Here is a 27,208-nt window from a genome sequence, read left to right as displayed (position 1 = left end):
CGACTTTTAATGCTTAATTAGTAAACGCATGACTTCTATTTTGGATATTTTTTAGATGTCATTCAATATGAAATTTGAAAATTCAGGGAAGGTGCTCTTACATCTTATCCAATTACCATCACATATGTAGGAAAGCTAGTTTGATTATCAAACCCTCTCTTTCTCTCTCTCTCTGTTCTCTCTCTTTCTCTCTCCATGGGAATAAGGGGAAGCAGGTCCGTCACTTGGTCTGCTTGGCTATTGATTATGGCTTTTCTTGTCATTGGCTTATCCGGTGAAACTTGTAGAGCAAAGGATGATAGTACAAACTGTACCTTCTCCTGCGGCAATATTCACAACATAAGCTACCCTTTTCGACTAAAAAATAGTCCAAAGCACTGCAGCCACGTTCCGTATACGCTGTCTTGTGAGAACGACACTACAGTAGTAGACCTACCGTCTTCCGGAAAATATTATGTCCAGGCAATCAACTATGATAACCAGACAATCCGCATCATAGATCCTGGCCTTCAGAACAACAATTGCTCCTCCATGTCGAGAAACTTTCCGCTTGAGCCTGATACATTGAATTTACCATATGCTTTGTATGGTAAAGATACAGGGGATTCACCGCTTTCAACAGTTGTATTTTACTTGAAGTGTTCGAATCCAATGAATTCTTCTCTGTATGTGGACACTAATCCATGCTTCGATGCAAGTGCTTCTTCTTCGAGCCAACCAAAAACGTATAGCTACGTCAAGGTCGGTTTGATGGAAGTAGGGGATTTGGATGAGGGTTGCAGTGCAGAGTGGATGACTTGGGCGCTCTCGAGCTACGTCAAGGACTACAACACCTCTTATGAAAACATACACAAGGCGCTCATGTATGGATTTGAGCTTCGAGTAGTCGGTATTGATGAATATCTGGGTCCACTCTGCCCAGGCCAATGGAGAAGTAATCTTAAATGTTTTCCACACAGCATCCCAGGTGAGTTAATTCTCATAGAATATAAAGGCCATCGCTACTGATCACTATGTTTTACTCGTTTCCCCACGCATAATGTTACATTGTCAAACTTATGTTTTTCAATAAATTAAATACTTGTATTGTCAAACTGTGCAATCGTTCTAAACCAAACATTCAAATCAAGCGAAATGCTAAAGACACTCTCAAAAGTGACTCTCTATGAACTCTCCGCTACCTCCTCTTTGTAGCACAATTCCCATGCTAACATTATAAAACAATGTGCCAAAAAATATTAGGTGACGGAGAATCCATGGAGAGTCACAAAGAGTCTCTTAGCATTTCTCTCAAATCAATGGTTTAAATTTACAGTTTGATAATTGTTGTCAAACAGTCTAGTATAAGAGAGCATTTACCTTTCGACTCCAATCCAAAGGTCTGAGTTGTTAATAAAATTAGTTCCAACATTTTTACTATATCTAGGTTATTAATAGTTCCAACATTTTTACTGGATCTAGGTTATTAATACGTTTGATAACTATTAACTGCTTTTAGTTTTCACAAAAAATGAAAACAAAAACTGAAAATGAAGCTTAAAAGCTTTAACTTAGTTCAGGATGTTTTATTTCCCATTTCTAATACTAAATTTCCACTTGAGGTAGAACTAGGGCTTGGCACGGGCCGGTCCAAATTTTGAAGGAATGTGACTGGACCCGGGTTTATAAGAAACGGGCCGGGCACATCATATTTCAATACAGGAATCGGACCTAACCCGGCTTGTTTGAAACGGGCTGTTCCGAGACAGGTCCACGGGTCTCCTTTTTTTCTTTTTTTTTTTTGGGAAAAAAAAATTATAGCAGCACAGCTGCACAGATTCAGTTTCATACATTACATGAAATAAAGCTCCATTTAGAAGCAGTCCATACTCCACTAGGATCCAATGAAATAAGGATCCACCATTCACTGCATACATTTAGAATCACATCTAACAGCGCTTTAAAGAAAAAACTAATCACAACAAAAGAAGCATCATACTCCCTCTTGAGATCAAACCACATAGTGCCCTCCTCTGTAACTGTGTTTAAAGACAACTGCATCTGAAATGAAAATGTCGGATCTTATCCAAGGAAAATTCCTTAATTTTAAAGTCGCCAAACAAACTTCAGCATTTGTCAAATAGTAGTGAATCCCATCATTCGCACATCTGACTGCAGTTTTTGTACATAAACCAAGCCAAGATGCGTAAAACCAGTGCCAGAAGACAATGAAGAAAAGAAGCGTAAACCAAAGACAATCTTTCTATGAAAACAATCCCCAAGCAATACGAAACCAAATCATAAGCCAAGAACCCAAACCCCTTCAAAAAGCAGTATGCTCCCCTTTAACAAAGTTGAACCCAGACAAAAGTTGGGATGTCTCTGCATACAAAAAGTACTCTCAAACATAGAGCAAATTTATAAACTAAAAAAGGAAAAGAAAATCATAAAGATCTCATAAGAACAACAAATCGAAGTCCAACTCTGAGTTGTCAACATGCAAACATGGACCACGAAAGAAACAAGGACTAAACTCCTAAGTCCTGATGCTTTCTAAAACTATGGTTAATTAATCCTCATCTAATTTCAGAAAGCAATTAATTCACCCAAAAATGAAAACAAATACAATAATCCCAAAATTGAATACATGAACCAAAAGGCTGATCAGATCTTAGGGTTCAAATCCAAAACTATTTCATCTAAGCACCCTAAATTATTATTCTAAATACAAAATATTATCCAAAAAATGAAATTAAAATCATCAAAATTTACTAAAACAAGAAAACCCAACAGATCACCAAGCTAGCTCATCAAAATTCCAAATATTTCATCTCTGATGTACAAATTTAACAGCTAAACATCATTCAAATCACAAATTCCAAACAAGTGGACAACTATTTAAGCCCAAAAACAATAAATTCAACAAAAAAAAACCATGAAAAATCTCGACTTACCGGAGAAACCAAGTAGCTTTGACATGGGTGCAACTCAAAAACCTCCGGGAGGCCGAAAGTGCAAAGCTTTCCGCCAAAAAAAACCCTCGAAAGAGAGAGACCCAGAAACGATTAAGGCTGCAACAACGATCAGTAAAGGTTGAAGGCACTGATGCATGAGAGGTTGGAGCTATACAGACATGGAAACCCTATCAGTTAGGGCAAAAAAGGAGAGATGGAGGAGAGGGAAAGAGCGGAGCGAGAGAGAGGGAGAGAGAGGCAGCTAAAAAGAGTGATTCTGGAACCTTGGACTCGGGTAGAAACATGGGTAGAAACTAACGGTTGAGAATGGATGATAGGTTATCATTCAATCTCGACTGTTCATTATAATTAGAAACGGATTAGTCCGAGTACCCGTTTTTCTAAGTATTTGGACTTGGCCGGCCCTGTAAATTAGGGCTGGGCAAACGGGTCCTGGACCCGCGGGTAGGGGCGGGTAATACGGGTACGGGGCGGGTACGGGCCGGTTCTTAGTTTTGGAAAAATAGAACGGGGCGGGGCGGGCCGGGTAATTGAAGTTTTAGGGGCGGGCCGGTTCCAAAATTATAGGATCCGCGGGTACCCGGACCGGCCCGTTTGTATTAGATTGGACGGACGAGATTTAATATCATCTCTCCATCCAATCTCAACCGTCAGTTCAATTTCAACCCTAGCCAAACCTTCCCCGGTCCCGAGTTCCAGAAGCATCCTCAGCCTCCCTCAGCAGCCTCAGAATCTCTCGGATTTTCAAACTCTCCCTTGACTCCCTCTCCCTGAGTCCCTCTCCCTATCCCTCTTCCTCGAATCCCTCTCCCTATCCCTTCCCTCAACTCCGACTCACAGTGCTCACCTCACCACTCTCACAGCGCTGTCGCGACTTCGACTCACAGTGCTCACCTTAACTCCGACCAACATCATCACCCCCCATCACCACCTCCGCCGTCGCAACCACCATCATCACCCTATCACCACCGTCGAGGACACTGCTACTACCAGTACCAAGGCAAGTACCAACCATCATCCCTCTAAAATTTAGGTAATGTTGAATTAGGTTTTACAGTTTTACTATTAATGTGAATTTTTGGTGTAGGGATTTTTAGGGGTTTTAAGTTAGAATTTGTAGAATTTGTAGATCGATGATTGAGCTATAAAAAATATTCCTCTTTTGATTTTTTTTTTCAGAAAGAGAGGAAATGCTTACGATATTATAGATATTTGAACTCTTCCCTGTGCTGCTCAATGTTTTGTGAATTTTCTCCTGTGATTGATGAAATGAGGTTAAAGGAATCCGTAATAATTGGCTTTGCAATTCAATTTCAGTGCAATAAAAAAAAATCTCTCGGCTCTCGTGTACAGTACGGAGTGAAAGAGCTAGTTTCTTCTCTTGTACAAACTCGTTTAGAAACCCCTAAAAATGTTGGAGAATTGCTCGACAGGATTTCATTTCCCTTCCCAATCTGAAGAAGGAATTGAGGTTTCTGTAGGTTACTGCACCTGATTTCCTTTTAAAATTGAGATTAACTAGAGTCAATAGAAAATTCAAGTTTTAGTCTTTTGATTTATTTGTGCTAGGAAAAGGTGTGAAACCATTGAAGTTGCTGCGTTTCTACATAGCAGATTGAATAGAGTTGGTGTCGAGAATACTGGGAAGCATGTAGCTGTATGTAGTTCACACAGTAGCATGTGTGTTTGCACTCAGCCTCATGTTTCTCATATGAGTAGGACTTGGGAGTGGACAGACAGGCGTAGGTGGTGGTGTGGTGGCGTGGTGACAGTTAGCTTTTGTGGATAGTTTGGATTAATTTGCTTAATGAGATATGTTGTACATACCTGTTGCTAACAATTTGGGGGACACTATTGAATTTCAATATATGTTTTCGTATCTAGGTATGTATATTATTCTGTAATGTATTTAACAGATAGCATCGATGTTTCATGTATCATACGGCATGTATTCATCATTCATCGTTTCAAGTAGTATATTAGTTTGTGCTATCTCTATTCAAATTTATTCCAGGCTGCAACTTATTAACTTGACTCTGCCTATTGTGTGAAAACTTTTATGTATCACTTGTATTTGAGAGCTCCAACATAAAAGAAGAGGTAGCCATCGGTGGTATGATTTACACACCTATTTAAACAAAGAAAAAACAGAGACAAGTTGATTGCAATTTGCCTAAAAATTGTATTACTCATGATAAAGAGAGGGGAATGATTTACACACACCGATTTATGTATCGTGATTATGTAGCCTAAATTCGTTTCATTGATTTAGATCCTTTTTATTATGTTTAAAATGTGCAAAGTTATGAATGATTCAAATTTTTAGTAATGAGTTGACGTAGTCCCATAAATATTGAGGTAGTGTTGTGAAAAACTGCAATCTGTGCAGTTTGTGAAAAACTGCAATCTGTGCAGTTTTTTCAAACTGCAATCTGTGCAGTTTGAATCTGTGCAGTTTGAAGTGCAGCAAACATTTTTAAACAGGAAAAAAAAAATGGACCCGTGTACCCGGACCGAACCGGCCCGTTTCAACCGGGCCGGGTAAGGTCCGGTTCCTAATTTCAGAATTGTAATGCCCGCCCCGGCCCGCCCCGTCTCCTTTAATTCCGAGTCCGGTCCGGTCCCTTCAAAAATGGGCCCGGCCGGGCCCGTGCCCAGCCCTACTGTAAATTAATGATATCGGCCTTGCCAGGCCCGTCCCGATTTTTCTCTAATATATTTGGAACCAACCCGTACCCGTTCCGATCTGCGGTTCCTCTATCCGTTTGCCCACTCCTAGGTAGAACAAATTGGGTATCTGACTTCATGCATTAGTTTAAAATTTTTGTCTCTAAACAGTAACACACACACAAATGGAACTACGTAGAAATATCGATCAACAAGCACAAAGGCAATGTTTGATTTCGAAATGCAGACAAACACAGACCTTGGGAGTGCACAATGACAACAGAAAAACAACCTGTACAATTTAAGAAAATCTCTTCCAACTTTGTGTGCTGAATTGCTAACTTGACTTCTTCTTTGTCCCTGTAGGTTTCCTTCGATATCGGTGGGAGGTGATTTACGGTAAGGAGTTCGTCTTAAAAATTAATCTCCCTCTTTTTTTTTTTGTTTTTTTTTTTTTTAAATCCAATGTTATTCTGTTACAGCGTATGAGTTCACAATAACAGGTAACCCTTTTAGGAAATAGTTAATTATATTTGGACAAGGGCATATTTGGATTGCTCTTGAAAGGTAAAAATCACTTCCAATTGCCTTTTGACAGAAAAATTAAAGTTCTTTTCACTCATATAAGCACTAGTTGGATAAGGGAGTTCGTCTCAAAAATTAATCTCCCTCTTTTTTTTTTTTAATTTTTAAATCCAATGTTATTCTATTACAGTTTTTGAGTTCACAACAACAGGTAACCCTTTTAGGGAATAGTTAATTATATTCGGACAAGGGGGCATATTTGGATTGCTCTTGAAAGGTAAAAATCACTTCCAATTGCCTTTGACAGAAAAATTAAAGTTCTTTTCGCTCATATAAGCACTAGTTGGAGAAGCATCGATAAATCTATCAATGCATCTTCAGAAACTACTTTAAGCTCTTCTTCGAAAAATCAATTGCATTGGTCAGAAAATTTTCAACATGTTTATAACGAAAAACATTTTTTTGCACAAGTTGAGCAGAAATGCTTTTGAAAGAAAGCAATACCAAATAGATCATTACTGGTTACATGACTTAATATAAAAATAACGTTGGTATCGATTTCTTTCAGAAGAACTTCTGCTAATTTTTTTTGTTATTATAAACATGTTGAAATTTTAATTAAAATCCAAGTGCAATTTTTAAGAAGCAATGTTTCTTCAAATTGTGCTTCTATGAGTCAAAAACATTTTTTAAGTTTTTAGCCAAACACAACTAGAAACCCCATATTAAGATTCATTATTAAATAACTATGTACTCTAATATGCAATGACTATTTAGGGCTCATAAGTTTATTTTATTTTATTTTAAATGAAACTTTTAAATACACCCCTATCGACACATAAAGTAAGTCCTTATAATTTTTCATTGTTTTAGTGATTTCAACGACATCGTTATGCAAATTAGGGCCTTCTATATATGTAACCAAATATTGGTGAGTGCAGATTTTCCTTATCAAAGAAAATAGTTTTAATTTGACTGGTTATGGAACCTAAATGGTTTAGTTCAGTACTTCTTTGACTAGTTATGGAAAACTAATCCTGCTTACCTTTATCATTGCTAAGGCAGTAAGAACCACCCATTAAAAAAAAACACCTGATCACAAAATGAATGTATTACAAATCACAAACTCGATTGCGGCAAGTTTTTGTTATTCGGAGGTAATAAATTCATGTTATTCGAAGATAATCTGTGAGGGTTCTGGTTGACGGGTACCAATTTTTGTCTAGTTATCCAAATTTACCAATTTTTGTATACTTAAATAGGATCGTAAGGCGATGCTTCTCCATGGGACACTGAGGCTGCACCTAGGATGTGGATACGTGGGGTGTAGGGAGTGTGAGGTGTACGTAGAGAGTGTGGGGTTTGAGGGTATTATAGGAAAGTACGTGGGGTGCACTAAGATAAGTTGTAATTGAAAAAGTAAATATGAGGTGTATTAAGTATGTGGGGTGTATTCAACAATGTGGCGGGTGTAAATAAAACAACTCTTTTGGATTTTCTGTACATATCATACAAAAATCTGGACAATAAAAATGTAAAATGCACCAAACACCATTTCTTGGTGAGTATGTGTCAGAACTTGATTTTAAATGTGGACTAATGTTTTTTTTTCATGATTTCATCTCTGTAGGTTTCTTTGCTCATGGAAGATTATACGTTAGTAAGAACGTTCTCTCCAAAAGTTTCTTTCATTTCTTGTTTCTTTTCTTCTTTTTGTTTAAACGACAATTGTCAATCCAAGGAACAGTCACAATTTTATTTTCTTTTACACAAATAATATTTGGGAGAGGAAAAAATCATGCTCGCTATCTCTAGCGAAATGATGAATGTGCTTAACCAACTAAGCTACAAGTCTTTTGCTAGAGCAGTCCCATTAAACTCAGTTTTTCCTTGTTTTTTTGCTCGTTTTTACCATCATTTATTTGGGCTTGCACATCTCAAACTTTGTATTTTACATTTCTTGCAGATAATCCTCTATGGTTTCCGGGGATATCCTTCAGTAAGAACTTGTATTTCTTGCATATAATATCTCAAGTCCTTGATTTTATTCATTTGAGACACTTTCATAACTTATGCTCAAGCTTTTGACAATTCGTACTGTTGCCCTATTTGTTGCAGGACCTGGATGGGCGATACTCATGTGCCTCGGTAAGCTTGTAATTGTTCTCTCTTTCAATTTCCTTTATCTGGACTCTTTTGGTGATGATAAATCTCTTGTGCAGGTTTGTATTTAGTAGGAAGACTACTTTTAGGGGTTCCATTTCTGATTGCATTTCTGATCTATAGATGGCGAAGAAGACATTTGTCGGGGTTTAGCATCATCGAAGATTTTCTGCAAACCGAAAACAACTTCATGCCAATAAGGTACTCTTACTCGGACATTAAGAGAATGACTAATAAATTCAAGGACAAGCTGGGCCAAGGCGGTTATGGTTCTGTATTTAAAGGAAAGTTACGCAGCGGTCGTTTTGTGGCAATTAAACTTTTGGGCCAGCCTAAAAACAATGGGCAGGACTTCACTAGTGAGGTAGCTACTATTGGAAGAATTCACCATGTTAATGTGGTGCAACTTGTTGGTTATTGTGTTGAAGGATCAAAGCGCGCTCTAGTGTACGATTTCATGCCTAATAGCTCTCTTGATAAATACATTTATTCCAAAGAAGGAAGTATCCCTTTAAGTTGCAAGAAGATGTATGAGATTGCTTTTGAAGTTGCTCGAGGGATCGAATATCTACATCAAGGTTGTGACATGCAAATTCTACATTTTGATATCAAGCCTCATAACATTCTTCTTGACGAGAACTTTAACCCGAAGATCTCCGATTTTGGGCTTGCAAAATTATATCCCGTAGACAATAGCATAGTTACTTTGACAGCAGCAAGAGGGACGATCGGATATATTGCTCCAGAGTTGTTCTACAAAAATATTGGAGGGGTCTCATACAAAGCTGATGTCTATAGTTTTGGAATGTTGTTGATGGAAATGGCAAGTAGAAGGAAGAATTTTAGTACAGTCGCAGAGCAGTCGAGCCAACATTACTTCCCGTTATGGGCTTACGATCAATATAGTGAGGGAAATGATCTCTTGGAGATGGGCATTGTTACAGAGGAGGAAAAGATAATGATAAAAAAGATGGTTATGACTGCTTTCTGGTGTATTCAAATGAAGCCAAGTGATCGCCCTTCGATGGACAAAGTCATACAAATGCTTGGAGGAGATGTTGAAAACCTAAAATTGCCCCGCAAACCTTTTCTTAACCAACAAGAAATGCCGGGAGTCGATATTCAAGGTAGTTTGAACCCAAAATCTTCTAACGGCGAGATGACGTGGAGTTTGTCAGCTAGGTGAAACGGTGATCATCAAGATGGTAAAAGATTCATCAAGCTACTATTAAGTTTTATTTTCCTACTGTTTGGTAATAATTATATTTTGTTTTTGTAAAAAGTTTTTGCTAAACAATAGGGTACTGTTTTTAAACCAAATGATATGGTTGTTAATGATTTGATTGATACTTAAGTGTTATTAATGTACTTATTTTCTATTGGTAACACATTATTTGATGGCTTGGTATATTAACATCACACATATTGTTGAATACACCCCACATACTTAATACATCCCACATTTGCTTTTTTAGTTAAAAATTATTTTAATACACTCCTCATATTTCTTTACAATACCCTCACGCCCCACACTCTTAACATACACTTTACATTTTCTATATACACCCGCATTTCCTACTTATATTCCACACTCTTTACATCTTACGTGCAAATACATAATATCATCTAAAGCACTTTCAGGGTGAAGCTAAAGGCCTGTGGTATACTAGAGTTTTTCTATTTTGAACTTAGAGAGGATTTAGTTCAACAAATCCCAAATGAGGTGTTGTGGGTTACCACCTCAACAATCTCATATTCTCATTAGCCTAATTCAACGGAGTGTACAAGGCATAACTCATACTCTATTAGGTCATCTCCAACCGAGGGCTGGCCAGAGGGCTCGTTTGAGCCCTCTGGCCCTCCATGATTCCCCAAGATATTAATATTTTAATGAACAGTACAGGACCATATTTGCCTCCGTCTCCAACCAAGGGCCAGAGGGCCAAACGGCTCGTTTTAGCCCTGTCATAAAAAACCGTCTCCAACCGAGGGCCAAAGGGCCATAGGGCCAAACATAATTTATTATTTAAAAACTACAATTTAATGTTGTATAAATGGCCTAGGAAGTTATACGAAAAAAATAGAAATGAAAAAAAATATGAAACAAATTTTGTGAAATAGAAGTTATAGGAAAAAAAAATATGAAACAAAATTTGATTCATGTGAAAAGGAAAAAAAAAGGGAAAAAAAGAAGTTTAAATTCATTAAAAAAAAAAAAAGAGGCCTAATAAAACAACGGCTAGCCGTTATATTAAAAAACATTTCAAACTATTAGTGTCGGTTATAACCGACACTAATAGTAGAACTATTAAAAAATATATATATATATCTTTAATGTTGTCGGTTATAACCGACAACAATAGGAAATCATTAAAAAAAAAAATTCTCCAGCCTTCCAGCCCTCTCCGATCCCATGGGGCCCTCCTAGATTCCAGAGCTCTCTGGCCTAGCCCTCGGTTGGAGACGGTTTTAGGGCTATTTTCGGCCCTCTGGCCCTCTGGACCCTTCGGTTGGAAATGGCCTTACGTGCATGCAGAAGTGACTGGCGTTGCTGATGGAAATCTTGGAGTTTTGCACATCACAACATGTGAGGAAGTTTTATAATAAAAGCAGTGCAATTACGAGTGGAAACAGCTATTCATTTTAAATTGTACGTTATTTTTTAGGCAATTAGATCCGGGTCTAAAAACGTAAGCTGCTTTTTAGTTTAATCCAGTTTTCCTATGATCCACGAATACCAATTTCGTGGTCTAAGAGTAAGAGAGAGAGATGGATATTATTTTAGGAAATCTAATGAAAAGGGTTTGAAAACTTTGAGTTTTAATGATAAGGACAAAATAAAGGGTAAAGTGAATAGTACCAGGATTGACTTTTTAGTGTAAAAATGTGGTTTTTCGTTAAAGTGAACAGTGCCAGGAGCTTTTCGTTAAAGTTCCCTATTATTTTTAGTTGTTATTTAATTGTGAAATCAATATGCAATTAGTATATAGTTTAGTGATATTTCTCTTCAGTTGACGTGAGAGGCTTTATGTTCGATATTCACTAAAAACGAATTCTAATCACATTATTATTAACTCATTGTGAAACTTAATCCCACTTCTTACCTGTTAAGGTAAATAATATCGTTTTTAAAAAATAAAAAAAATTATGGAACTAATATAAAGCTTAACCGAGGAAGAGGAGATACACGTGGAGGTGCTGGAGGGAGAGTCTTACGGACTCGCTTTTTAGGCGAGTGCTGCTAGCATTTCTCCAATCTTTTTACCCGGGCTGCTAGGATTCGTTTCAGAAAAAGCCAGTCGTCAAAATCCGACCCGGTTAGACGGGTCTCCAGACTCTCCAAAGCTTAAAACCCTAGGACCCGACATCAACCAAAATCAGAGAGTGCGGGTAAGTATTCGACCCAAAAAAGCGATGTCAGTGTCTGAGGAAAATGCCAACATACGGGACCACCACCGCCGCTTGCTGGCGGCGAAATACGAGCTGAGACGGAACCTGTACAAGGCCCTCTGCAAGGACCCAACCCTTCCCAGCGATCTGCGCGAGGAGAACCGCTTCAAGCTCTCCAAGCTGCCCCGGAACAGCTCCTTCACGCGCGTCAGGAACCGCTGCATCTTCTCTGGCCGCGCACGCGCCGTCTACGAGACCTTCCGTATGTCCCGTATCGTTTTCCGTTCTCTTGCCTCCAAAGGCATGCTCAATGGCGTGAAGAAAGCGTCTTGGTAGCCTCCCAAAACGGTGCGCCTCCAAGCTCTTCGTTTCCATTGTTTTCTCTTTTTTTTGTTCGCAATTTCTTCGCTTCAGAAATGGGTTTCGTCATGAAATCGAAATTGTGCGTATTCCGTCATTCATGTCTGTTTATTTTCATGTTTTTGCAATTTTTTTGAATATTTATGTGTCATTTCTTCGTTACCGAAATGGGTTTCTTACGGAATTGGAACGTTAGTGCTGTGCAAGAGATTTGATGCTCTGAGGAAATGGCGAAAATATTTAACTGGGAAATGAAAACCTTGGTCAGCCTTACTTTTTATCCATAGATGATCGATTTTAAGCATAAATAATTTTTTCTTTGGTTGCTCATTTCCAGGAATAATTACTTAGGTGTATAATTTTCATATCTGTAAATTCAGTACGCAATAAGGAGATTGAGTTCCGAGATTCAGTGGCTAGTGTTTTGACCATAGAGTGGATGCTTAGTATGGTTTTCAACGAGCTAACCTTTTTGTCCCCTCTATTGTTAGAATCATGGCAATCAAGATTGTAATAGGACAAGAACTTATCAATGTGATTAGTGCGTACGCACCTCAAGTAGGGTTGGATACGAGTTCGAAGGAGAAATTTTGGGAAGATCTTGGAGACTTGGTGCAAGGAATTGCTCAGACGGAGAAGTTATTTATAGGAGGAGATTTAAATGGACACGTGGGCAGGGAGACAGGCAACTATGGAGGTTTTCATGGTGGCCATGGTTTTGGGGAGAGAAACGAGGATGGGGAAGCTATCTTGGATTTTGCAATGGCATATGATCTCTTCTTAGCCAACACCTTCTTTAAGAAGAGAGAAGAACATGTGATCACCTACAAGAGTGGGTCGTCAAAAACACAAATAGATTTTCTTCTAATGAGGAAAGGGGATCGTATAACTTGTAAGGATTGCAAAGTTATACCAGGAGAGAGCGTGGCTAATCAACATCGCTTGTTGGTGATGGATGTACATATCAAAAGAGTAAGACAAAAGAACAAGACTTGGAAGTGCCCAAGGACTAGATGGTGGAATCTAAAAGAAGAAAAACAAGCCATTTTCAAAGAGAAGGTAATCACCCAATGTGTGTGGGATAGAGAGGGGGAAGCTAGCCAAATGTGGGATTCCATGGCTAGTTGTATCCGAAAAGTAGCAAAAGAGGTATTAGGAGAGTCCAAGGGCTTTGCCCCACACCAAAAGGAATCTTGGTGGTGGAATGAGGAGGTACAAACAAAGGTGAAGGCTAAGAAGGAATGTTGTAAAGCCTTATACAAGGAGAGGACTGATGAAAATGGTGAAAGGTATAGAAAAGCGAAGCAAGAGGCGAAGAAAGCTGTCAGAGAAGCTAAGTTAGCGGCTTACGACGATATGTATAAACGACTAGATACCAAAGAAGGAGAGTTGGATATCTATAAACTATCTAGAGCAAGGGAAAAGAAGACAAGGGACCTAAACCAAGTGAGGTGCATCAAGGATGAGGATGGAAAGGTTCTTGCTACAGAGAACGCGGTTAAAGACAGATGGAGAGGTTATTTTCATAATCTTTTCAATGAAGGACATGAAATGAGTGCTTCTTTAGGGGAGTTGAGTAACTCAGAAGAGTGTAGAAACTACTCTTTTTATCGTCGAATCCGGAAGGAAGAAGTGGTTGTAGCTTTGAAGAAGATGAAGCATAAAAAAGCAATAGGCCCAGACGATATACCAATCGAAGTGTGGAAACTTTTGGGAGAGACAGGTATAACATGGCTCACTGACCTTTTCAATAGGATTTTGAAAACGAAGAAGATGCCAAATGAGTGGCGAATGAGCACTTTGGTGCCTATCTACAAGAATAAGGGCGACGTACAAAATTGCACGAACTATAGGGGTATTAAGCTAATGAGTCATACAATGAAGCTCTGGGAGAGAGTCATTGAGCATAGATTAAGGCAAGAGACACGGGTTTCGGACAACCAATTCGGGTTCATGCCAGGGCGCTCAACCATGGAGGCAATCTATCTCTTACGAAGACTGATGGAAAGATATAGAGATGGGAAAAAGGATTTACACATGGTCTTTATAGATTTGGAAAAAGCGTATGATAGGGTCCCAAGAGACATTCTTTGGAGGATTTTAGAGAAGAAAGGAGTACGAGTAGCATATATCCAAGCTATAAAGGATATGTATGAAGGAGCAAAGACTGCCGTAAGAACTCATGAAGGACAAACCGAAAGCTTTCCCATAACTGTAGGATTACATCAAGGCTCATCCTTAAGTCCTTACCTTTTTGCGTTGGTAATGGATGAGTTAACACGACATATTCAAGATGATATTCCTTGGTGTATGCTTTTCGCAGACGATATAGTGTTGATAGATGAAACTCAGGAAGGGGTAAATGCAAAGCTTAACCTTTGGAGAGAAGTGTTGGAATCTAAAGGTCTTCGCCTAAGCCGATCAAAGACAGAATATATGGAGTGCAAGTTCAGTGCAAATGGAGGCCAAAACGAGTTAGGGGTGAGGATCGGAGATCAAGAAATACCAAAGAGCGACCGTTTTCGTTACCTAGGATCTATCTTGCAAAAGAACGGAGAATTAGATGGAGATCTCAACCATAGAATACAAGCTGGATGGATGAAGTGGAAGAGTGCATCCGGCGTGTTGTGTGACCGCCGTATGCCACTGAAGCTCAAGGGAAAATTTTATAGGACGGCAATAAGGCCGGCGATGCTGTATGGCACAGAATGTTGGGCGGTGAAACATCAACACGTACACAAAATGGGTGTAGCGGAGATGAGGATGCTTCGTTGGATGTGTGGGCACACGAGAAAGGATAAGATTAGGAATGAGGATATCCGAGGTAAAGTAGGAGTAGCCGAAATTGAAGGAAAGATGAGAGAAAATCGGTTACGGTGGTTTGGACATGTGCAAAGAAGGCCTACTGACGTTCCGATTAGAAGATGCGACTATGGGACAGAGGTTCAGGGCCGAAGGGGTAGAGGAAGACCTAGGAAAACTTTGGAAGAGACTCTAAGAAAAGACTTAGAGTACTTGGATCTAACGAAGGACATGACACAGGATCGAGCACAATGGCGTTCTAAAATTCATATAGCCGATCCCACTCAGTGACGTGGATTTTCCAAGTCTCCAACCGAGAAGTTTTCCTCACTCGGGAAATTAAGGGAACACTACCCCAACCTACATGCTCCACTCAGAAAGCTTCAACATACAAGCTTTAACAAAAGAAAATTCAAAGAACTTAGCGAAGAAGGCTTTGGTGTATTTAACACAATACGTTGAAATGAAGGAAAGCTTATTTATTGATATCCCCGATAAGCTACAAATATGTACATATACATGAGTCAAAATAAGCACACAAGAGGGAGCCTTTACAAAGGTTGCTTAGGAGAAGTCTCAGCAGTCGGTAGAGCCCCAGAAAGAGAAGGCACCGGAGGGGGATCATTTGGAGCCTCAGTACTGGACAGAACCCTAGAAGGAGGAGGCATCAGAGGTTGATCATTTGGAGCTTCATTACGCGGTACAGCCCCAGAAGACGAAGGCAATAAATGCCTTTGGAACAAACCCACAAATCTCTGATGATCAAGTAAAACCTGACCATCAGTTTCCTTCATCTGGTCAAGCTTCCTCTTCATGTTTGTAGCATAGTCATGTGCGAGCCGGTGCAACTGTTTATTCTCATGCTTGAGCCCTCTAATCTCCTGTTTGAGACTCATCACTTCAGCCGCCAATGATTCAACTTGGCGGGTTCGAGCAAATAGGCGTTGGGCCATATTAGACACAGAACCTGCACACTGAACACTGAGAGCCAGCGAATCCTTCACAGCTAACTCATCAGACCGTTTGGAAAGTAGTCTGTTATCTTTGGGAGTGAGAAGGTTCCTGGCCACCACCGCAGCGGTCATATCATTCTTCATCACGGAATCCCCAACGGTAAGAGGACCAGTAGGGGAGACGAAGGATGGGCGCCATATGTTGTCTGGAGAAGGCGGGGCTGCCTCTTCAACAAGGTTCAAGTCAAAACGACGGTCGGAGGGGCCAGACATTTTCAAAGGTGTTGAAGAGAGAAGAGGTCGGACAAATCAAGATCTTAAAAATGCAAGAATGAAGCTTCTACTGGTGGAGATTCAAGTGTGCTTTGGAACTTAATGCCAGCCCCTATAAAAATCTGCACTCGACGAAGCTTCAGAAATCGAAGAGGCGCCTGCTCAGAAATCGAAGAGGCGTTTGCTTTCTCAAAAGTTGGGCTGCTCAAAGACCACGAAGGCCGATCTCAAAAATCGAAGAGGCGCTCGCTTTCTCAAAAGCTGGGCTCCCCAGAGACCACGAGGGCCGATCTCAGAAATCGAAGAGGCACCTACTTTTCCAGCCTTTTCCAGCCTTGTCAGCACCTGTCATACGCACACTCAGTTTTGCGGAAATTATGGGCATTCTGTCAAAGACTTCTGGGGAAGTAGAAAACACATGAATCTTACTGTTCAATCACCCACTTCCCACACGCAACAATAGCTCATGGGTACCACAGATAACTTTGCCAAAGTTCTTTGCCAAAGTTGAGCACGTGAAGCTTGCAGCTCCCACTACATCGCTCTGACCAAGAAGGGTAAAAGAATAGCAAAGAAACAGCACTAACAAAGTTTAGACCCATAAATTTCGAAGGTCTAGCTACCATATTATTACCCACAAGGGTAAAGGAACAGTACCACTGCTGGATAATTGGAAAGTCCCTGTGTGTCAACCTCTGTGCTTCGTGGCAAGGTAGACTAGCAAACATGCCCAACCTTTACTCACATTCGAGAAAACACTCCCAATAAGATTGCTTGCTCCAAAATCGAAGAGGCACCGTCCTCCGAATCTCGAGAGCCAGACTCCCAACATGACTACTTTCTTAAAAATCGAAGAGAGGGTAAAGGAACAGTACCATTGCTGGATAATTGGAAAGTCCCTATGTGTCAACCTCTGTGCTTCGTGGCAAGGTAGACTAGCAAACATGCCCAACCTTTACTCACATTCGAGAAAACACTCCCAACAAGATTGCTTGCTCCAAAATCGAAGAGGCACCGCCCTCCGAATCTCGAGAGCCAAACTCCCAACATGATTACTTTCTCAAAAATCGAAGAGACACTGCTCCCCGAATCTCGAGAGCCAGACCCCCAGCATGATTGCTTTCTCAAAAATCGATGAGGCATCGTTCTCCGAATCAATCGAAGAGGCGCTCGCTTTCTCAAAAGCTGGGCTGCTCAGAGACCACGAGGGCCGATCTCAGAAATCGAAGAGGCACCTACTTTTCTAGCCTTGTCAGCACCTGTCACATGCACACTCAGCTTTGCAGAAATTATGGGAATTCTGTCGAAGACTTCTGGTGAAGTAGAAAGCACATGAATCTTACTGTTCAATCACCCACTTCCCACACGCAACAATAGCTTATGGGTACCACAAATAACTTTGCCAAAGTTCTCTGCCAAAGTTGAGCACGTGAAGCTTGCAGCTCCCACTACATCGCTCTGACCAAGAAAGGTAAAAGAATAGCAAAGAAACAGCACTAACAAAAGTTTAGACACATAAATTTTGAAGGTCTAACTACTATATTATTACCCACAACTGTAAAGGAACAGTACCACTGCTGGATAATTGGAAAGTCCCTGTGTGTCAACCTCTGTGCTTCGTGGCAAGGTAGACTAGCAAACATGCCCAACCTTTACTCACATTCGAGAAAACACTCCCAATAAGATTGCTTGCTCCAAAATCGAAGAGGCACCGTCCTCCGAATCTCGAGAGCCAGACTCCCAACATGACTACTTTCTCAAAATCGAAGAGAGGGTAAAGGAACAGTACCATTGCTGGATAATTGGAAAGTCCCTGTGTGTCAACCTTTGTGCTTCGTGGCAAGGTAGACTAGCAAACATGCCCAACCTTTACTCACATTCGAGACAACACTTCCAACAAGATTGCTTGCTCCAAAATCGAAGAGGCACCACCCTCCGAATCTCGAGAGCCAGACTCCCAACATGATTACTTCCTCAAAAATCGAAGAGACACTGCTCTCCGAATCTCGAGAGTCATACCCCCAGCATGATTGCTTTCTCAAAAATCGAAGAGGCATCGTTCTCCGAATCTCGAGAGCCAGATACCACAGACCACTTTTTCAAAGTGCTCTGACAGAGTTAAAACATGTGAAACTGGCAGCTCCCACTACCGTGCTATGACCAAGCAGGGTAAAGGAATAGCATTACTACTTGTTGTTCGGGAGACTCCTATATATGTCGACCTCCATCCCCAACGGACAGGCAGACCTGCAAAAATGCTCAACCCTTCATCATATCTGAGAGGGCACTCCCAACGAAGCCTTTCGAAATATTCAGCTTTCTTTCCCCCCGATAATACCTCTGCAAACAAGCTATACTAGAGCAAGAATATCTCATATCATCAGGGTTAAAAGCAAGAGTATCCCATATCATGCTTTTTCCCTGTCTTTTCTTTTGGCCTTGTTTTTACCTGCAAGACAAGGAGAAAGAGAGCAATCAGTCAGCACTTGGAATCAAGCTTCCAGCCAGTAACTGACTGCCTGGAACCCCTTACCTGATTACTTACCTGGCATTGCTCTCGAGTACTCATCTTCAACATCTTATGTTTCCAGGGAAGATTCCGCATCTGCTTGAGGAACAGATAGGGCAAGTGCGAAGGATACAAGGAAGCATGTGGAGACAAGCGTAACAGCACACGTGCCGATACATTCATTACTCTGTCAAAAGCAAAAGTATCCCATATCAGCAGGGTGGAACGTACTCTAGATTTGATGGACTTGTTTTGACCCTCAAATTCTTCAGTCGGCCTTATACTCTGGAGGAAACCAGAAAACCCTCCAGCTCAGTTCAAGAATAAGCCTGTGGAAAGTTACTTCTTCAAAAGCAAAAGTATCTCATATCATCTCTTCTCATTTTTCTTCTCTTTATCCTTCATGCTGCTGCAAGATGGGGAGAAGGTGAACAATCAGTCGGAGCTCTGATTGCTTACCTTGTCTGTCACCTCTTTCAGCAGACCCCCTAGCTCGGCGACTTGGGGGACTCCTACTACATGGTTTGTATCGCGCTTGACCAAGCCTGAAACTACAAGTAAGCTTCAAGTGAAATTGATACATTACCTTGTGCATCTCCACCAGTTAAAGATACCACCCCTGGATGGAGGAAGAGTACTTCCAGAGAAGATGCCACATCTACCTATGAGACAGATAAGGCAAGTCAAGACGACACCACACTCCGATACTTAGAAGTTTCGTGATTACGAGATCATTCTCCCACAATATTTCTTAATGTCATTTGTACTAAATCATTCACTTGTACTCACTAAATGAGAGCTTGAACCTATGTACTTGTGTAAACCCTTCACAATTAATGAGAACTCTTCTATTCCGTGGACGTAGCCAATCTGGGTGAACCACGTACATCTTGTGTTTGCTTTCCTATCTCTATCCATTTATATACTTATCCACACTAATGACCGGAGCAATCTAGCGAAGATCACAAAAAGCGATCGTTTTCGCTACCTAGGATCTATCTTGCAAGAGAACGGAGAATTAGATGGAGATCTCAACCATAGAATACGAGCTGAATGGAAAGAGTGCATCCGGCGTGTTGTGTGACCGTCGTAGGCCATTGAAGCTCAAGGGAAAATTTTATAGGACGGCAATAAGGCTAGCGATGTTGTATGGCACAGAATGTTGGGTGGTGAAGCATTAACACGTACACAAAATGGGTGTAGCGGAGATGAGGATGCTTCGTGGGATGTGTGGGCACACGAGAAAGGATAAGATTGGGAATGAGGATATCCGAGGTAAAGTAGGAGTAGCCGAAATTGTAGGAAAGATGAGAGAAAATCGGCTCCGGTGATTTTGAACATGTGCAAAGAAGGCCGACTGACGCTCTGGTTCGAAGATGTGACTACGGGACAGAGGTTCAGGGCCGAAGGGGTAGAGGAAGACCTAGGACAACTTTGGAAGAGACTCTAAGAAAAGACTTAGAGTACTTGGATCTAACGGAGGACATGACACAAAACCGAGCGCAATGGCGTTCTAGGATTCATATAGCCGACCCCACTTAGTGGGAAAAGGCTTTGTTGTTGTTGTTGTTGTTGTTGTTGTATTGTTATTTTCTATACAAATTAAGTTATTAGCAAAGTGACCTTTTCTATTCATCGCTTGTTTTCCTTCCAGATTGGTTATGAGACTGCAGAAGTTAGTCAAGTTCATCGGTTTCTTTGTTATTGCTCGGTGTATGACAGACTACTCATTCCCCTCTACTTCTGGTTATGGAAAACGTATACGCTTATTGGTGTGTTGAATAAAAGTTTTAGGCTAACAATTTGAAAGTTGAGTTTATTTTTGTATGATTATTTGTAATGTTGCGGTACTTGTTTTCCGAGTCGAAGTATGGAACAGTGCATGTGTGCGCTTTTGCGTGGGCATAAACACGGGGCCTTGGTGCCAAATGAATGAACTATGCATGCCAAGTGCGGTCTTTTGATAAAAGCATATACATTCCAAGGATAAATATGTAGAGAAGTTTTTGGTTGTACAAAAAGGTCCCTCCCTTTTCTTGGAGAATGACGGTCTAGTGGTATTCCTCTTCATTTGTAAGTGAGAGGTTTTAGGTTTGACCCATGCATCTTCTTTAAATTTTTCATGAATATGGAGCATTTTAAAATTTGCCTTGATGATGTCTTGTTCGCCAGTTCTTGTTTTCGGGGAAGCTTTTGTTTCAATTCTTGCATTGAATCTGCAGTGATGAAGTCTTGGAACGAGTCTGTTATGTTTTCTTGTCCTACAATTTGTGAAGATGATAGCGTATCTGTTGGAAGTTGGATTGATTGTGTATCAACAAATGTTAAAGTCTGTGTAATGTAATTGAAGTTTCTACTTCCCCATTTCAACTGAAGAATATCTTCTAATTCGTATATATTACTTCAACCAGATACTTGTGCTAGTGATGAGTTTTGACTGGTTTATTCCAATTTTAATCGGTTATTACTTTACTTTAGTCTAAAGAAAGGTTTGGAATTGGCACTGTAGAAATGAATAGTATTTTGATCCGAATTTCAGATTAATTACAACGATGCCATTGGTATTTCTGTTGGTTTTGGGTCAGCAGCCCGATATGTTGGCTTTAGTTGGGAAGGCCGACCCTCAGTAAGGTCCAAATTATTTAATTACGTTTTTGCCATCAAGGATTACAATCCAATGGTGGAGATGGTCTATTATGGAAGGCAATTTTGTCCTCTCCGCTTTGGGTGAGATAGGGGGTCAGCGGGAAACTATCATTTGCTGCCGTTCAATTAGGGTTTCGGGGAGGGTCTGCGAGAGAGAGAGAGAGAGAGAGAGAGAGAGATGGCAATGGAAGGAGAGCGAGGGGGATGGGTAGGGGTCTCGACACTGTTGATGCAGATGAGAGGGTGGGTATGGTCAGAGAAGACCATATGGGTCGTCAGGATTTCAGGGAGATGGGGTAGGGGTCATCAACAAACCCTACTGAGAGTGGGGTGTGCCGGATCTTGCGCTGCATGCCTCAAATCCAAAGATAAGTTTATTTTTAAATTGTATTCTTTAATGTTGCCTTGGATTTTCTGATTGGTTAGTATGTTAGGTCCGGTTTTGGGGGACTTGTGATTTTATAGAGAGATGGATAGGGAGAAGAGATAGACAGAGAGAGGAGAAAGCATGGCTGTGTGCATTTTTTTGGGATTATTAATGGGTTAGTGCGCAGGTCAGTGTTGGAACCTTATCAGGACCTTAATACTTTATCTTTATTGCCCTTTATGATATTTGTAATGGTTGTTGGCTGGTGACTAACTCCGCCTATGTCTTACATGGCCGGTCCCAAGCCCGGATAAAGGAGGAGGGGGAGGGCGTCAGGTAGTCGACAGCCGGCACTCCATGATCACGTCGAATCCTTATGAAAATGAATCCAGAACAAAATCGCGCTAAAGCTAGGGCGTCACCCGTAAGTGGAGCGCTGTGTGGCCCGAGCACAGTGATAAGTGAGCAAGGGTCGTTGTATCTCCATCGGCACTCGGATGCAGTGTTAAATGAGCAAGGGGGCCATAGAAACTTCTTTTCGAATGACTCCACTCAAAGTTGTTTGGGAGCATATGCTCCTATCAACTTTACCCGGGACACACAAAAGAAGTACTTTGATCCTATTAGACGGGGGAGGGTGAAGAAGCTAGGACAAAAGGGTAGAGTTCAAGAGAGCAAAATGCGTTTAGGAACGTGGAATATAGGAACCTTAACGGGAAAATTTATGGAAGTAGTGGAAGTTATGGTGAGTAGAAGGATAAATATTATGTGCCTACAAGAAACTAAGTGGGTTGGTAGTAAGGCAAAGGATCTAGAAAACTCAGGGTTTAAACTTTGGTATTCGGGCACAAATAGAACGAGAAACGGTGTTGGCATCATCGTGGACAAGACCTTGGTACAAGATGTTGTAGATGTCAAGAGGGTAGGAGATAGAATCATGGCAATCAAGATTGTAATAGGACAAGAACTTATCAATGTGATTAGTGCATACGCACCTCAAGTAGGGTTGGATACGAGTTCGAAGGAGAAATTTTGGGAAGATCTTGGAGACTTGGTGCAAGGAATTGCTCAGACGGAGAAGTTATTTATAGGATGAGATTTAAATGGACACGTGGGCAGGGAGACAGGCAACTATGGAGGTTTTCATGGTGGCCATGGTTTTGGGGAGAGAAACGAGGATGGGAAGCTATCTTGGATTTTGCAATGGCATATGATCTCTTCTTAGCCAACACCTTCTTTAAGAAGAGAGAAGAACATGTGATCACCTACAAGAGTGGGTCGTCAAAAACACAAATAGATTTTCTTCTAATGAGGAAAGGGGATCGTATAACTTGTAAGGATTGCAAAGTTATACCAGGAGAGAGCGTGGCTAATCAACATCGCTTGTTGGTGATGGATGTACATATCAAAAGAGTAAGACAAAAGAACAAGACTTGGAAGTGCCCAAGGCCTAGATGGTGGAATCTAAAAGAAGAAAAACAAGCCATTTTCAAAGAGAAGGTAATCACCCAATGTGTGTGGGATAGAGAGGGGGAAGCTAGCCAAATGTGGGATTCCATGGCTAGTTGTATCCGAAAAGTAGCAAAAGAGGTATTAGGAGAGTCCAAGGGCTTTGCCCCACACCAAAAGGAATCTTGGTGGTGGAATGAGGAGGTACAAACAAAGGTGAAGGCTAAGAAGGAATGTTGTAAAGTCTTATACAAGGAGAGGACCGATGAAAATGGTGAAAGGTATAGAAAAGCGAAGCAAGAGGCGAAGAAAGCTGTCAGAGAAACTAAGTTAGCGGCTTACGACGATATGTATAAACGACTAGATACCAAAGAAGGAGAGTTGGATATCTATAAACTATCTAGAGCAAGGGAAAAGAAGACAAGGGACCTAAACCAAGTGAGGTGCATCAAGGATGAGGATGGAAAGGTTCTTGCTACAGAGAACGGGGTTAAAGACAGATGGAGAGGTTATTTTCATAATCTTTTCAATGAAGGACATGAAATGAGTGCTTCTTTAGGGGAGTTGAGTAACTCAGAAGAGTGTAGAAACTACTCTTTTTATCGTCGAATCCGGAAGGAAGAAGTGGTTGTAGCTTTGAAGAAGATGAAGCATAAAAAAGCAATAGGCCCAGACGATATACCAATCGAAGTGTGGAAACTTTTGGGAGAGACAGGTATAACATGGCTCACTGACCTTTTCAATAGGATTTTGAAAACGAAGAAGATGCCAAATGAGTGGCGAACGAGCACTTTGGTGCCTGTCTACAAGAATAAGGGCGACGTACAAAATTGCATGAACTATAGGGGTATTAAGCTAATGAGTCATACAATGAAGCTCTGGGAGAGAGTCATTGAGCATAGATTGAGGCAAGAGACACGGGTTTCGGACAACCAATTCGGGTTCATGCCAGGGCGCTCAACCATGGAGGCAATCTATCTCTTACGAAGATTGATGGAAAGATATAGAGATGGGAAAAAGGATTTACACATGGTCTTTATAGATTTGGAAAAAGCGTATGATAGGGTCCCAAGAGACATTCTTTGGAGGATTTTAGAGAAGAAAGGAGTACGAGTAGCATATATCCAAGCTATAAAAGATATGTATGAAGGAGCAAAGACTGCCGTAAGAACTCATGAAGGACAAACCGAAAGCTTTCTCATAACTGTAGGATTACATCAAGGCTCATCCTTAAGTCCTTACCTTTTTGCGTTGGTAATGGATGAGTTAACAGGACATATTCAAGATGATATTCCTTAGTGTATGCTTTTCGCAGACGATATAGTGTTGATAGATGAAACTCAGGAAGGGGTAAATGCAAAGCTTAACCTTTGGAGAGAAGTGTTGGAATCTAAAGGTCTTCGCCTAAGCCGATCAAAGACAGAATATATGGAGTGCAAGTTCAGTGCAAATGGAGGCCAAAACGAGTTAGGGGTGAGGATCGGAGATCAAGAAATACCAAAGAGCGACCGTTTTCGTTACCTAGGATCTATCTTGCAAAAGAACGGAGAATTAGATGGAGATCTTAACCATAGAATACAAGCTGGATGGATGAAGTGGAATAGTGCATCCGGCGTGTTGTGTGACCGCCGTATGCCACTGAAGCTCAAGGGAAAATTTTATAGGACGGCAATAAGGCCGGTGATGCTGTATGGCACAGAATGTTGGGCGGTGAAACATCAACACGTACACAAAATGGGTGTAGCGGAGATGAGGATGCTTCGTTGGATGTGTGGGCACACGAGAAAGGATAAGATTAGGAATGAGGATATCCGGGGTAAAGTAGGAGTAGCCGAAATTGAAGGAAAGATGAGAGAAAATCGGTTACTGTGGTTTGGACATGTGCAAAGAAGGCCTACTGACGCTCCGATTAGAAGATGTGACTATGGGACAGAGGTTCAGGGCCGAAGGGGTAGAGGAAGACCTAGGAAAACTTTGGAAGATACTCTAAGAAAAGACTTAGAGTACTTGGATCTAACGAAGGACATGACACAGGATCGAGCACAATGGCGTTCTAAGATTCATATAGCCGATCCCACTCAGTGACTTGGATTTTCCAAGTCTCCAACCGAGAAGTTTTCCTCACTCGGGAAATTAAGGGAACACTACCCCAACCTACATGCTCCACTCAGAAAGCTTCAACATACAAGCTTCAACAAAAGAAAATTCAAAGAACTTAGCGAAGAAGGCTTTGGTGTATTTAACACAATACGTTAAAATGAAGGAAAGCTTATTTATTGATATCCCCGATAAGCTACAAATATGTACATATACATGAGTCAAAATAAACACACAGGAGGGAGCCTTCACAAAGGTTGCTTAGGAGAAGTCTCAGCAGTCGGTAGAGCTCCAGAAAGAGAAGGCACGGAGGGGGATCATTTGGAGCCTCAGTACTGGACAGAACCCTAGAAGGAGGAGGCATCAGAGGTTGATCATTTGGAGCTTCATTACGCGGTACAGCCCCAGAAGACGAAGGCAATAAATGCCTTTGGAACAAACCCACAAATCTCTGATGATCAAGTAAAACCTGACCATCAGTTTCCTTCATCTGGTCAAGCTTCCTCTTCATGTTTGTAGCATAGTCATGTGCGAGCCGGTGCAACTGTTTATTCTCATGCTTGAGCCCCCTAATCTCCTGTTTGAGACTCATCACTTCAGCCGCCAATGATTCAACTTGGCGGGTTCGAGCAAATAGGCGTTGGGCCGTATTAGACACAGAACCTGCACACTGAACACTGAGAGCCAGCGAATCCTTAACAGCTAACTCATCAGACCGTTTGGAAAGTAGTCTGTTATGTTTGGGAGTGAGAAGGTTCCTGGCCACCACCGCAGCGGTCATATCATTCTTCATCACGGAATCCCCAACGGTAAGAGGACCAGTAAGGGAGACGAAGGATGGGCGCCATATGTTGTCTGGAGAAGGCGGGGCTGCCTCTTCAACAATGCTCAAGTCAAAACGACGGTCGGAAGGGCCAGACATTTTCAAAGGTGTTGAAGAGAGAAGAGGTCGGACAAATCAAGATCTTAGAAGTGCAAGAATGAAGCTTCTACTGGTGGAGATTCAAGTGTGTTTTGGAACTTAATGCCAGCCCCTATAAAAATCTGCACTCGACGGAGCTTCAAAAATCGAAGAGGCGCCTGCTCAGAAATCGAAAAGGCGTTTGCTTTCTCAAAAGCTGGGCTGCTTAGAGATCACGAGGGTTGATCTCAGAAATCGAAGAGGCGTTTGCTTTTTCAAAAGTTGGGCTGCTCAAAGACCACGAAGGCCGATCTTAGAAATCGAAGAGGCGCTCGCTTTCTCAAAAGCTGGGCTCCCCAGAGACCACGAGGGCCGATCTCAGAAATCGAAGAGGCACCTACTTTTCCAGCCTTGTCAGCACCTGTCACACGCACACTCTTTGCGGAAATTATGGGCATTCTGTCAAAGACTTCTGGGGAAGTAGAAAACACATGAATCTTACTGTTCAATCACCCACTTCCCACACGCAACAATAGCTCATGGGTACCACAGATAACTTTGCCAAAGTTCTTTGCCAAAGTTGAGCACGTGAAGCTTGCAGCTCCCACTACATCGCTCTGACCAAGAAAGGTAAAAGAATAGCAAAGAAACAGCACTAACAAAGTTTAGACCCATAAATTTTGAAGGTCTAGCTACCATATTATTACCCATAAGGGTAAAGGAACAGTACCACTGCTGGATAATTGGAAAGTCCCTGTGTGTCAACCTCTGTGCTTCGTGGCAAGGTAGACTAGCAAACATGCCCAACCTTTAATCACATTCGAGAAAACACTCCCAATAAGATTGCTTGCTCCAAAATCGAAGAGGCACCGTCCTCCGAATCTCAAGAGCCAGACTCCCAACATGACTACTTTCTTAAAAATCGAAGAGAGGGTAAAGGAACAGTACCATTGCTGGATAATTGGAAAGTCCCTGTGTGTCAACCTCTGTGCTTCGTGGCAAGGTAGACTAGCAAACATGCCCAACCTTTACTCACATTCGAGAAAACACTCCCAACAAGATTGCTTGCTCCAAAATCGAAGAGGCACCGCCCTCCGAATCTCGAGAGCCAGACTCCCAACATGATTACTTTCTCAAAAATTGAAGAGACAC

General features: G+C 41.3%; 2 protein-coding genes and 2 long non-coding RNA genes across 7 annotated transcripts; 3 read left to right on the top strand and 1 right to left on the bottom strand.

The window, feature by feature from the left end:
- The first annotated feature begins 55 nt into the window (after positions 1–55).
- LOC103438852 (rust resistance kinase Lr10-like) lies at positions 56–11,092 on the top strand. Of its 3 annotated transcripts, XM_070825190.1 has the most exons (7): positions 56–967; positions 5,988–6,020; positions 7,777–7,806; positions 8,113–8,145; positions 8,265–8,294; positions 8,369–9,514; positions 10,846–11,092. In XM_070825190.1, the coding sequence occupies exons 1-6, from the start codon at positions 196–198 to the stop codon at positions 9,493–9,495; spliced, it is 2,025 nt and encodes a 674-aa protein (XP_070681291.1). In that variant the 5' UTR covers positions 56–195; the 3' UTR covers positions 9,496–9,514; positions 10,846–11,092. The 3 variants fall into 3 exon arrangements, with proteins under 3 accessions (XP_070681291.1, XP_070681290.1, XP_070681292.1); XM_070825189.1 differs by lacking the exon at positions 10,846–11,092 and having other exon boundaries at positions 79–967; positions 8,369–9,702; XM_070825191.1 differs by lacking the exon at positions 10,846–11,092 and having other exon boundaries at positions 271–967; positions 7,777–7,802; positions 8,369–9,702.
- On the bottom strand, positions 1,795–3,236 carry LOC139197535 (uncharacterized). Of its 2 annotated transcripts, none has more exons than XR_011583000.1 (2): positions 2,934–3,236; positions 1,795–2,151 (listed from the first exon to the last, which is right to left on the bottom strand). It is a non-coding gene; the product is annotated as an uncharacterized lncRNA (long non-coding RNA). The 2 variants fall into 2 exon arrangements; XR_011582999.1 differs by having other exon boundaries at positions 1,795–2,361; positions 2,934–3,194.
- LOC139197536 (uncharacterized) lies at positions 4,310–4,931 on the top strand. The gene is made up of 2 exons (XR_011583001.1): positions 4,310–4,431; positions 4,524–4,931. It is a non-coding gene; the product is annotated as an uncharacterized lncRNA (long non-coding RNA).
- Positions 11,093–11,546: 454 nt separating the features above from the next.
- LOC103438814 (small ribosomal subunit protein uS14m) lies at positions 11,547–20,565 on the top strand. Its single transcript, XM_070825188.1, has 2 exons — positions 11,547–12,047; positions 20,251–20,565. The coding sequence occupies exon 1, from the start codon at positions 11,724–11,726 to the stop codon at positions 12,033–12,035; it is 312 nt and encodes a 103-aa protein (XP_070681289.1). The 5' UTR covers positions 11,547–11,723; the 3' UTR covers positions 12,036–12,047; positions 20,251–20,565.
- The last annotated feature ends 6,643 nt before the right edge of the window (positions 20,566–27,208 follow it).

Source organism: Malus domestica, chromosome 07, assembly GCF_042453785.1.
Source record: "Malus domestica chromosome 07, GDT2T_hap1".
In the NCBI taxonomy this organism is placed as follows: domain Eukaryota; kingdom Viridiplantae; phylum Streptophyta; class Magnoliopsida; order Rosales; family Rosaceae; genus Malus; species Malus domestica.
Note: the sequence above shows the minus strand (reverse complement) of the source record. Positions and strands in the feature narration are given on the sequence as shown.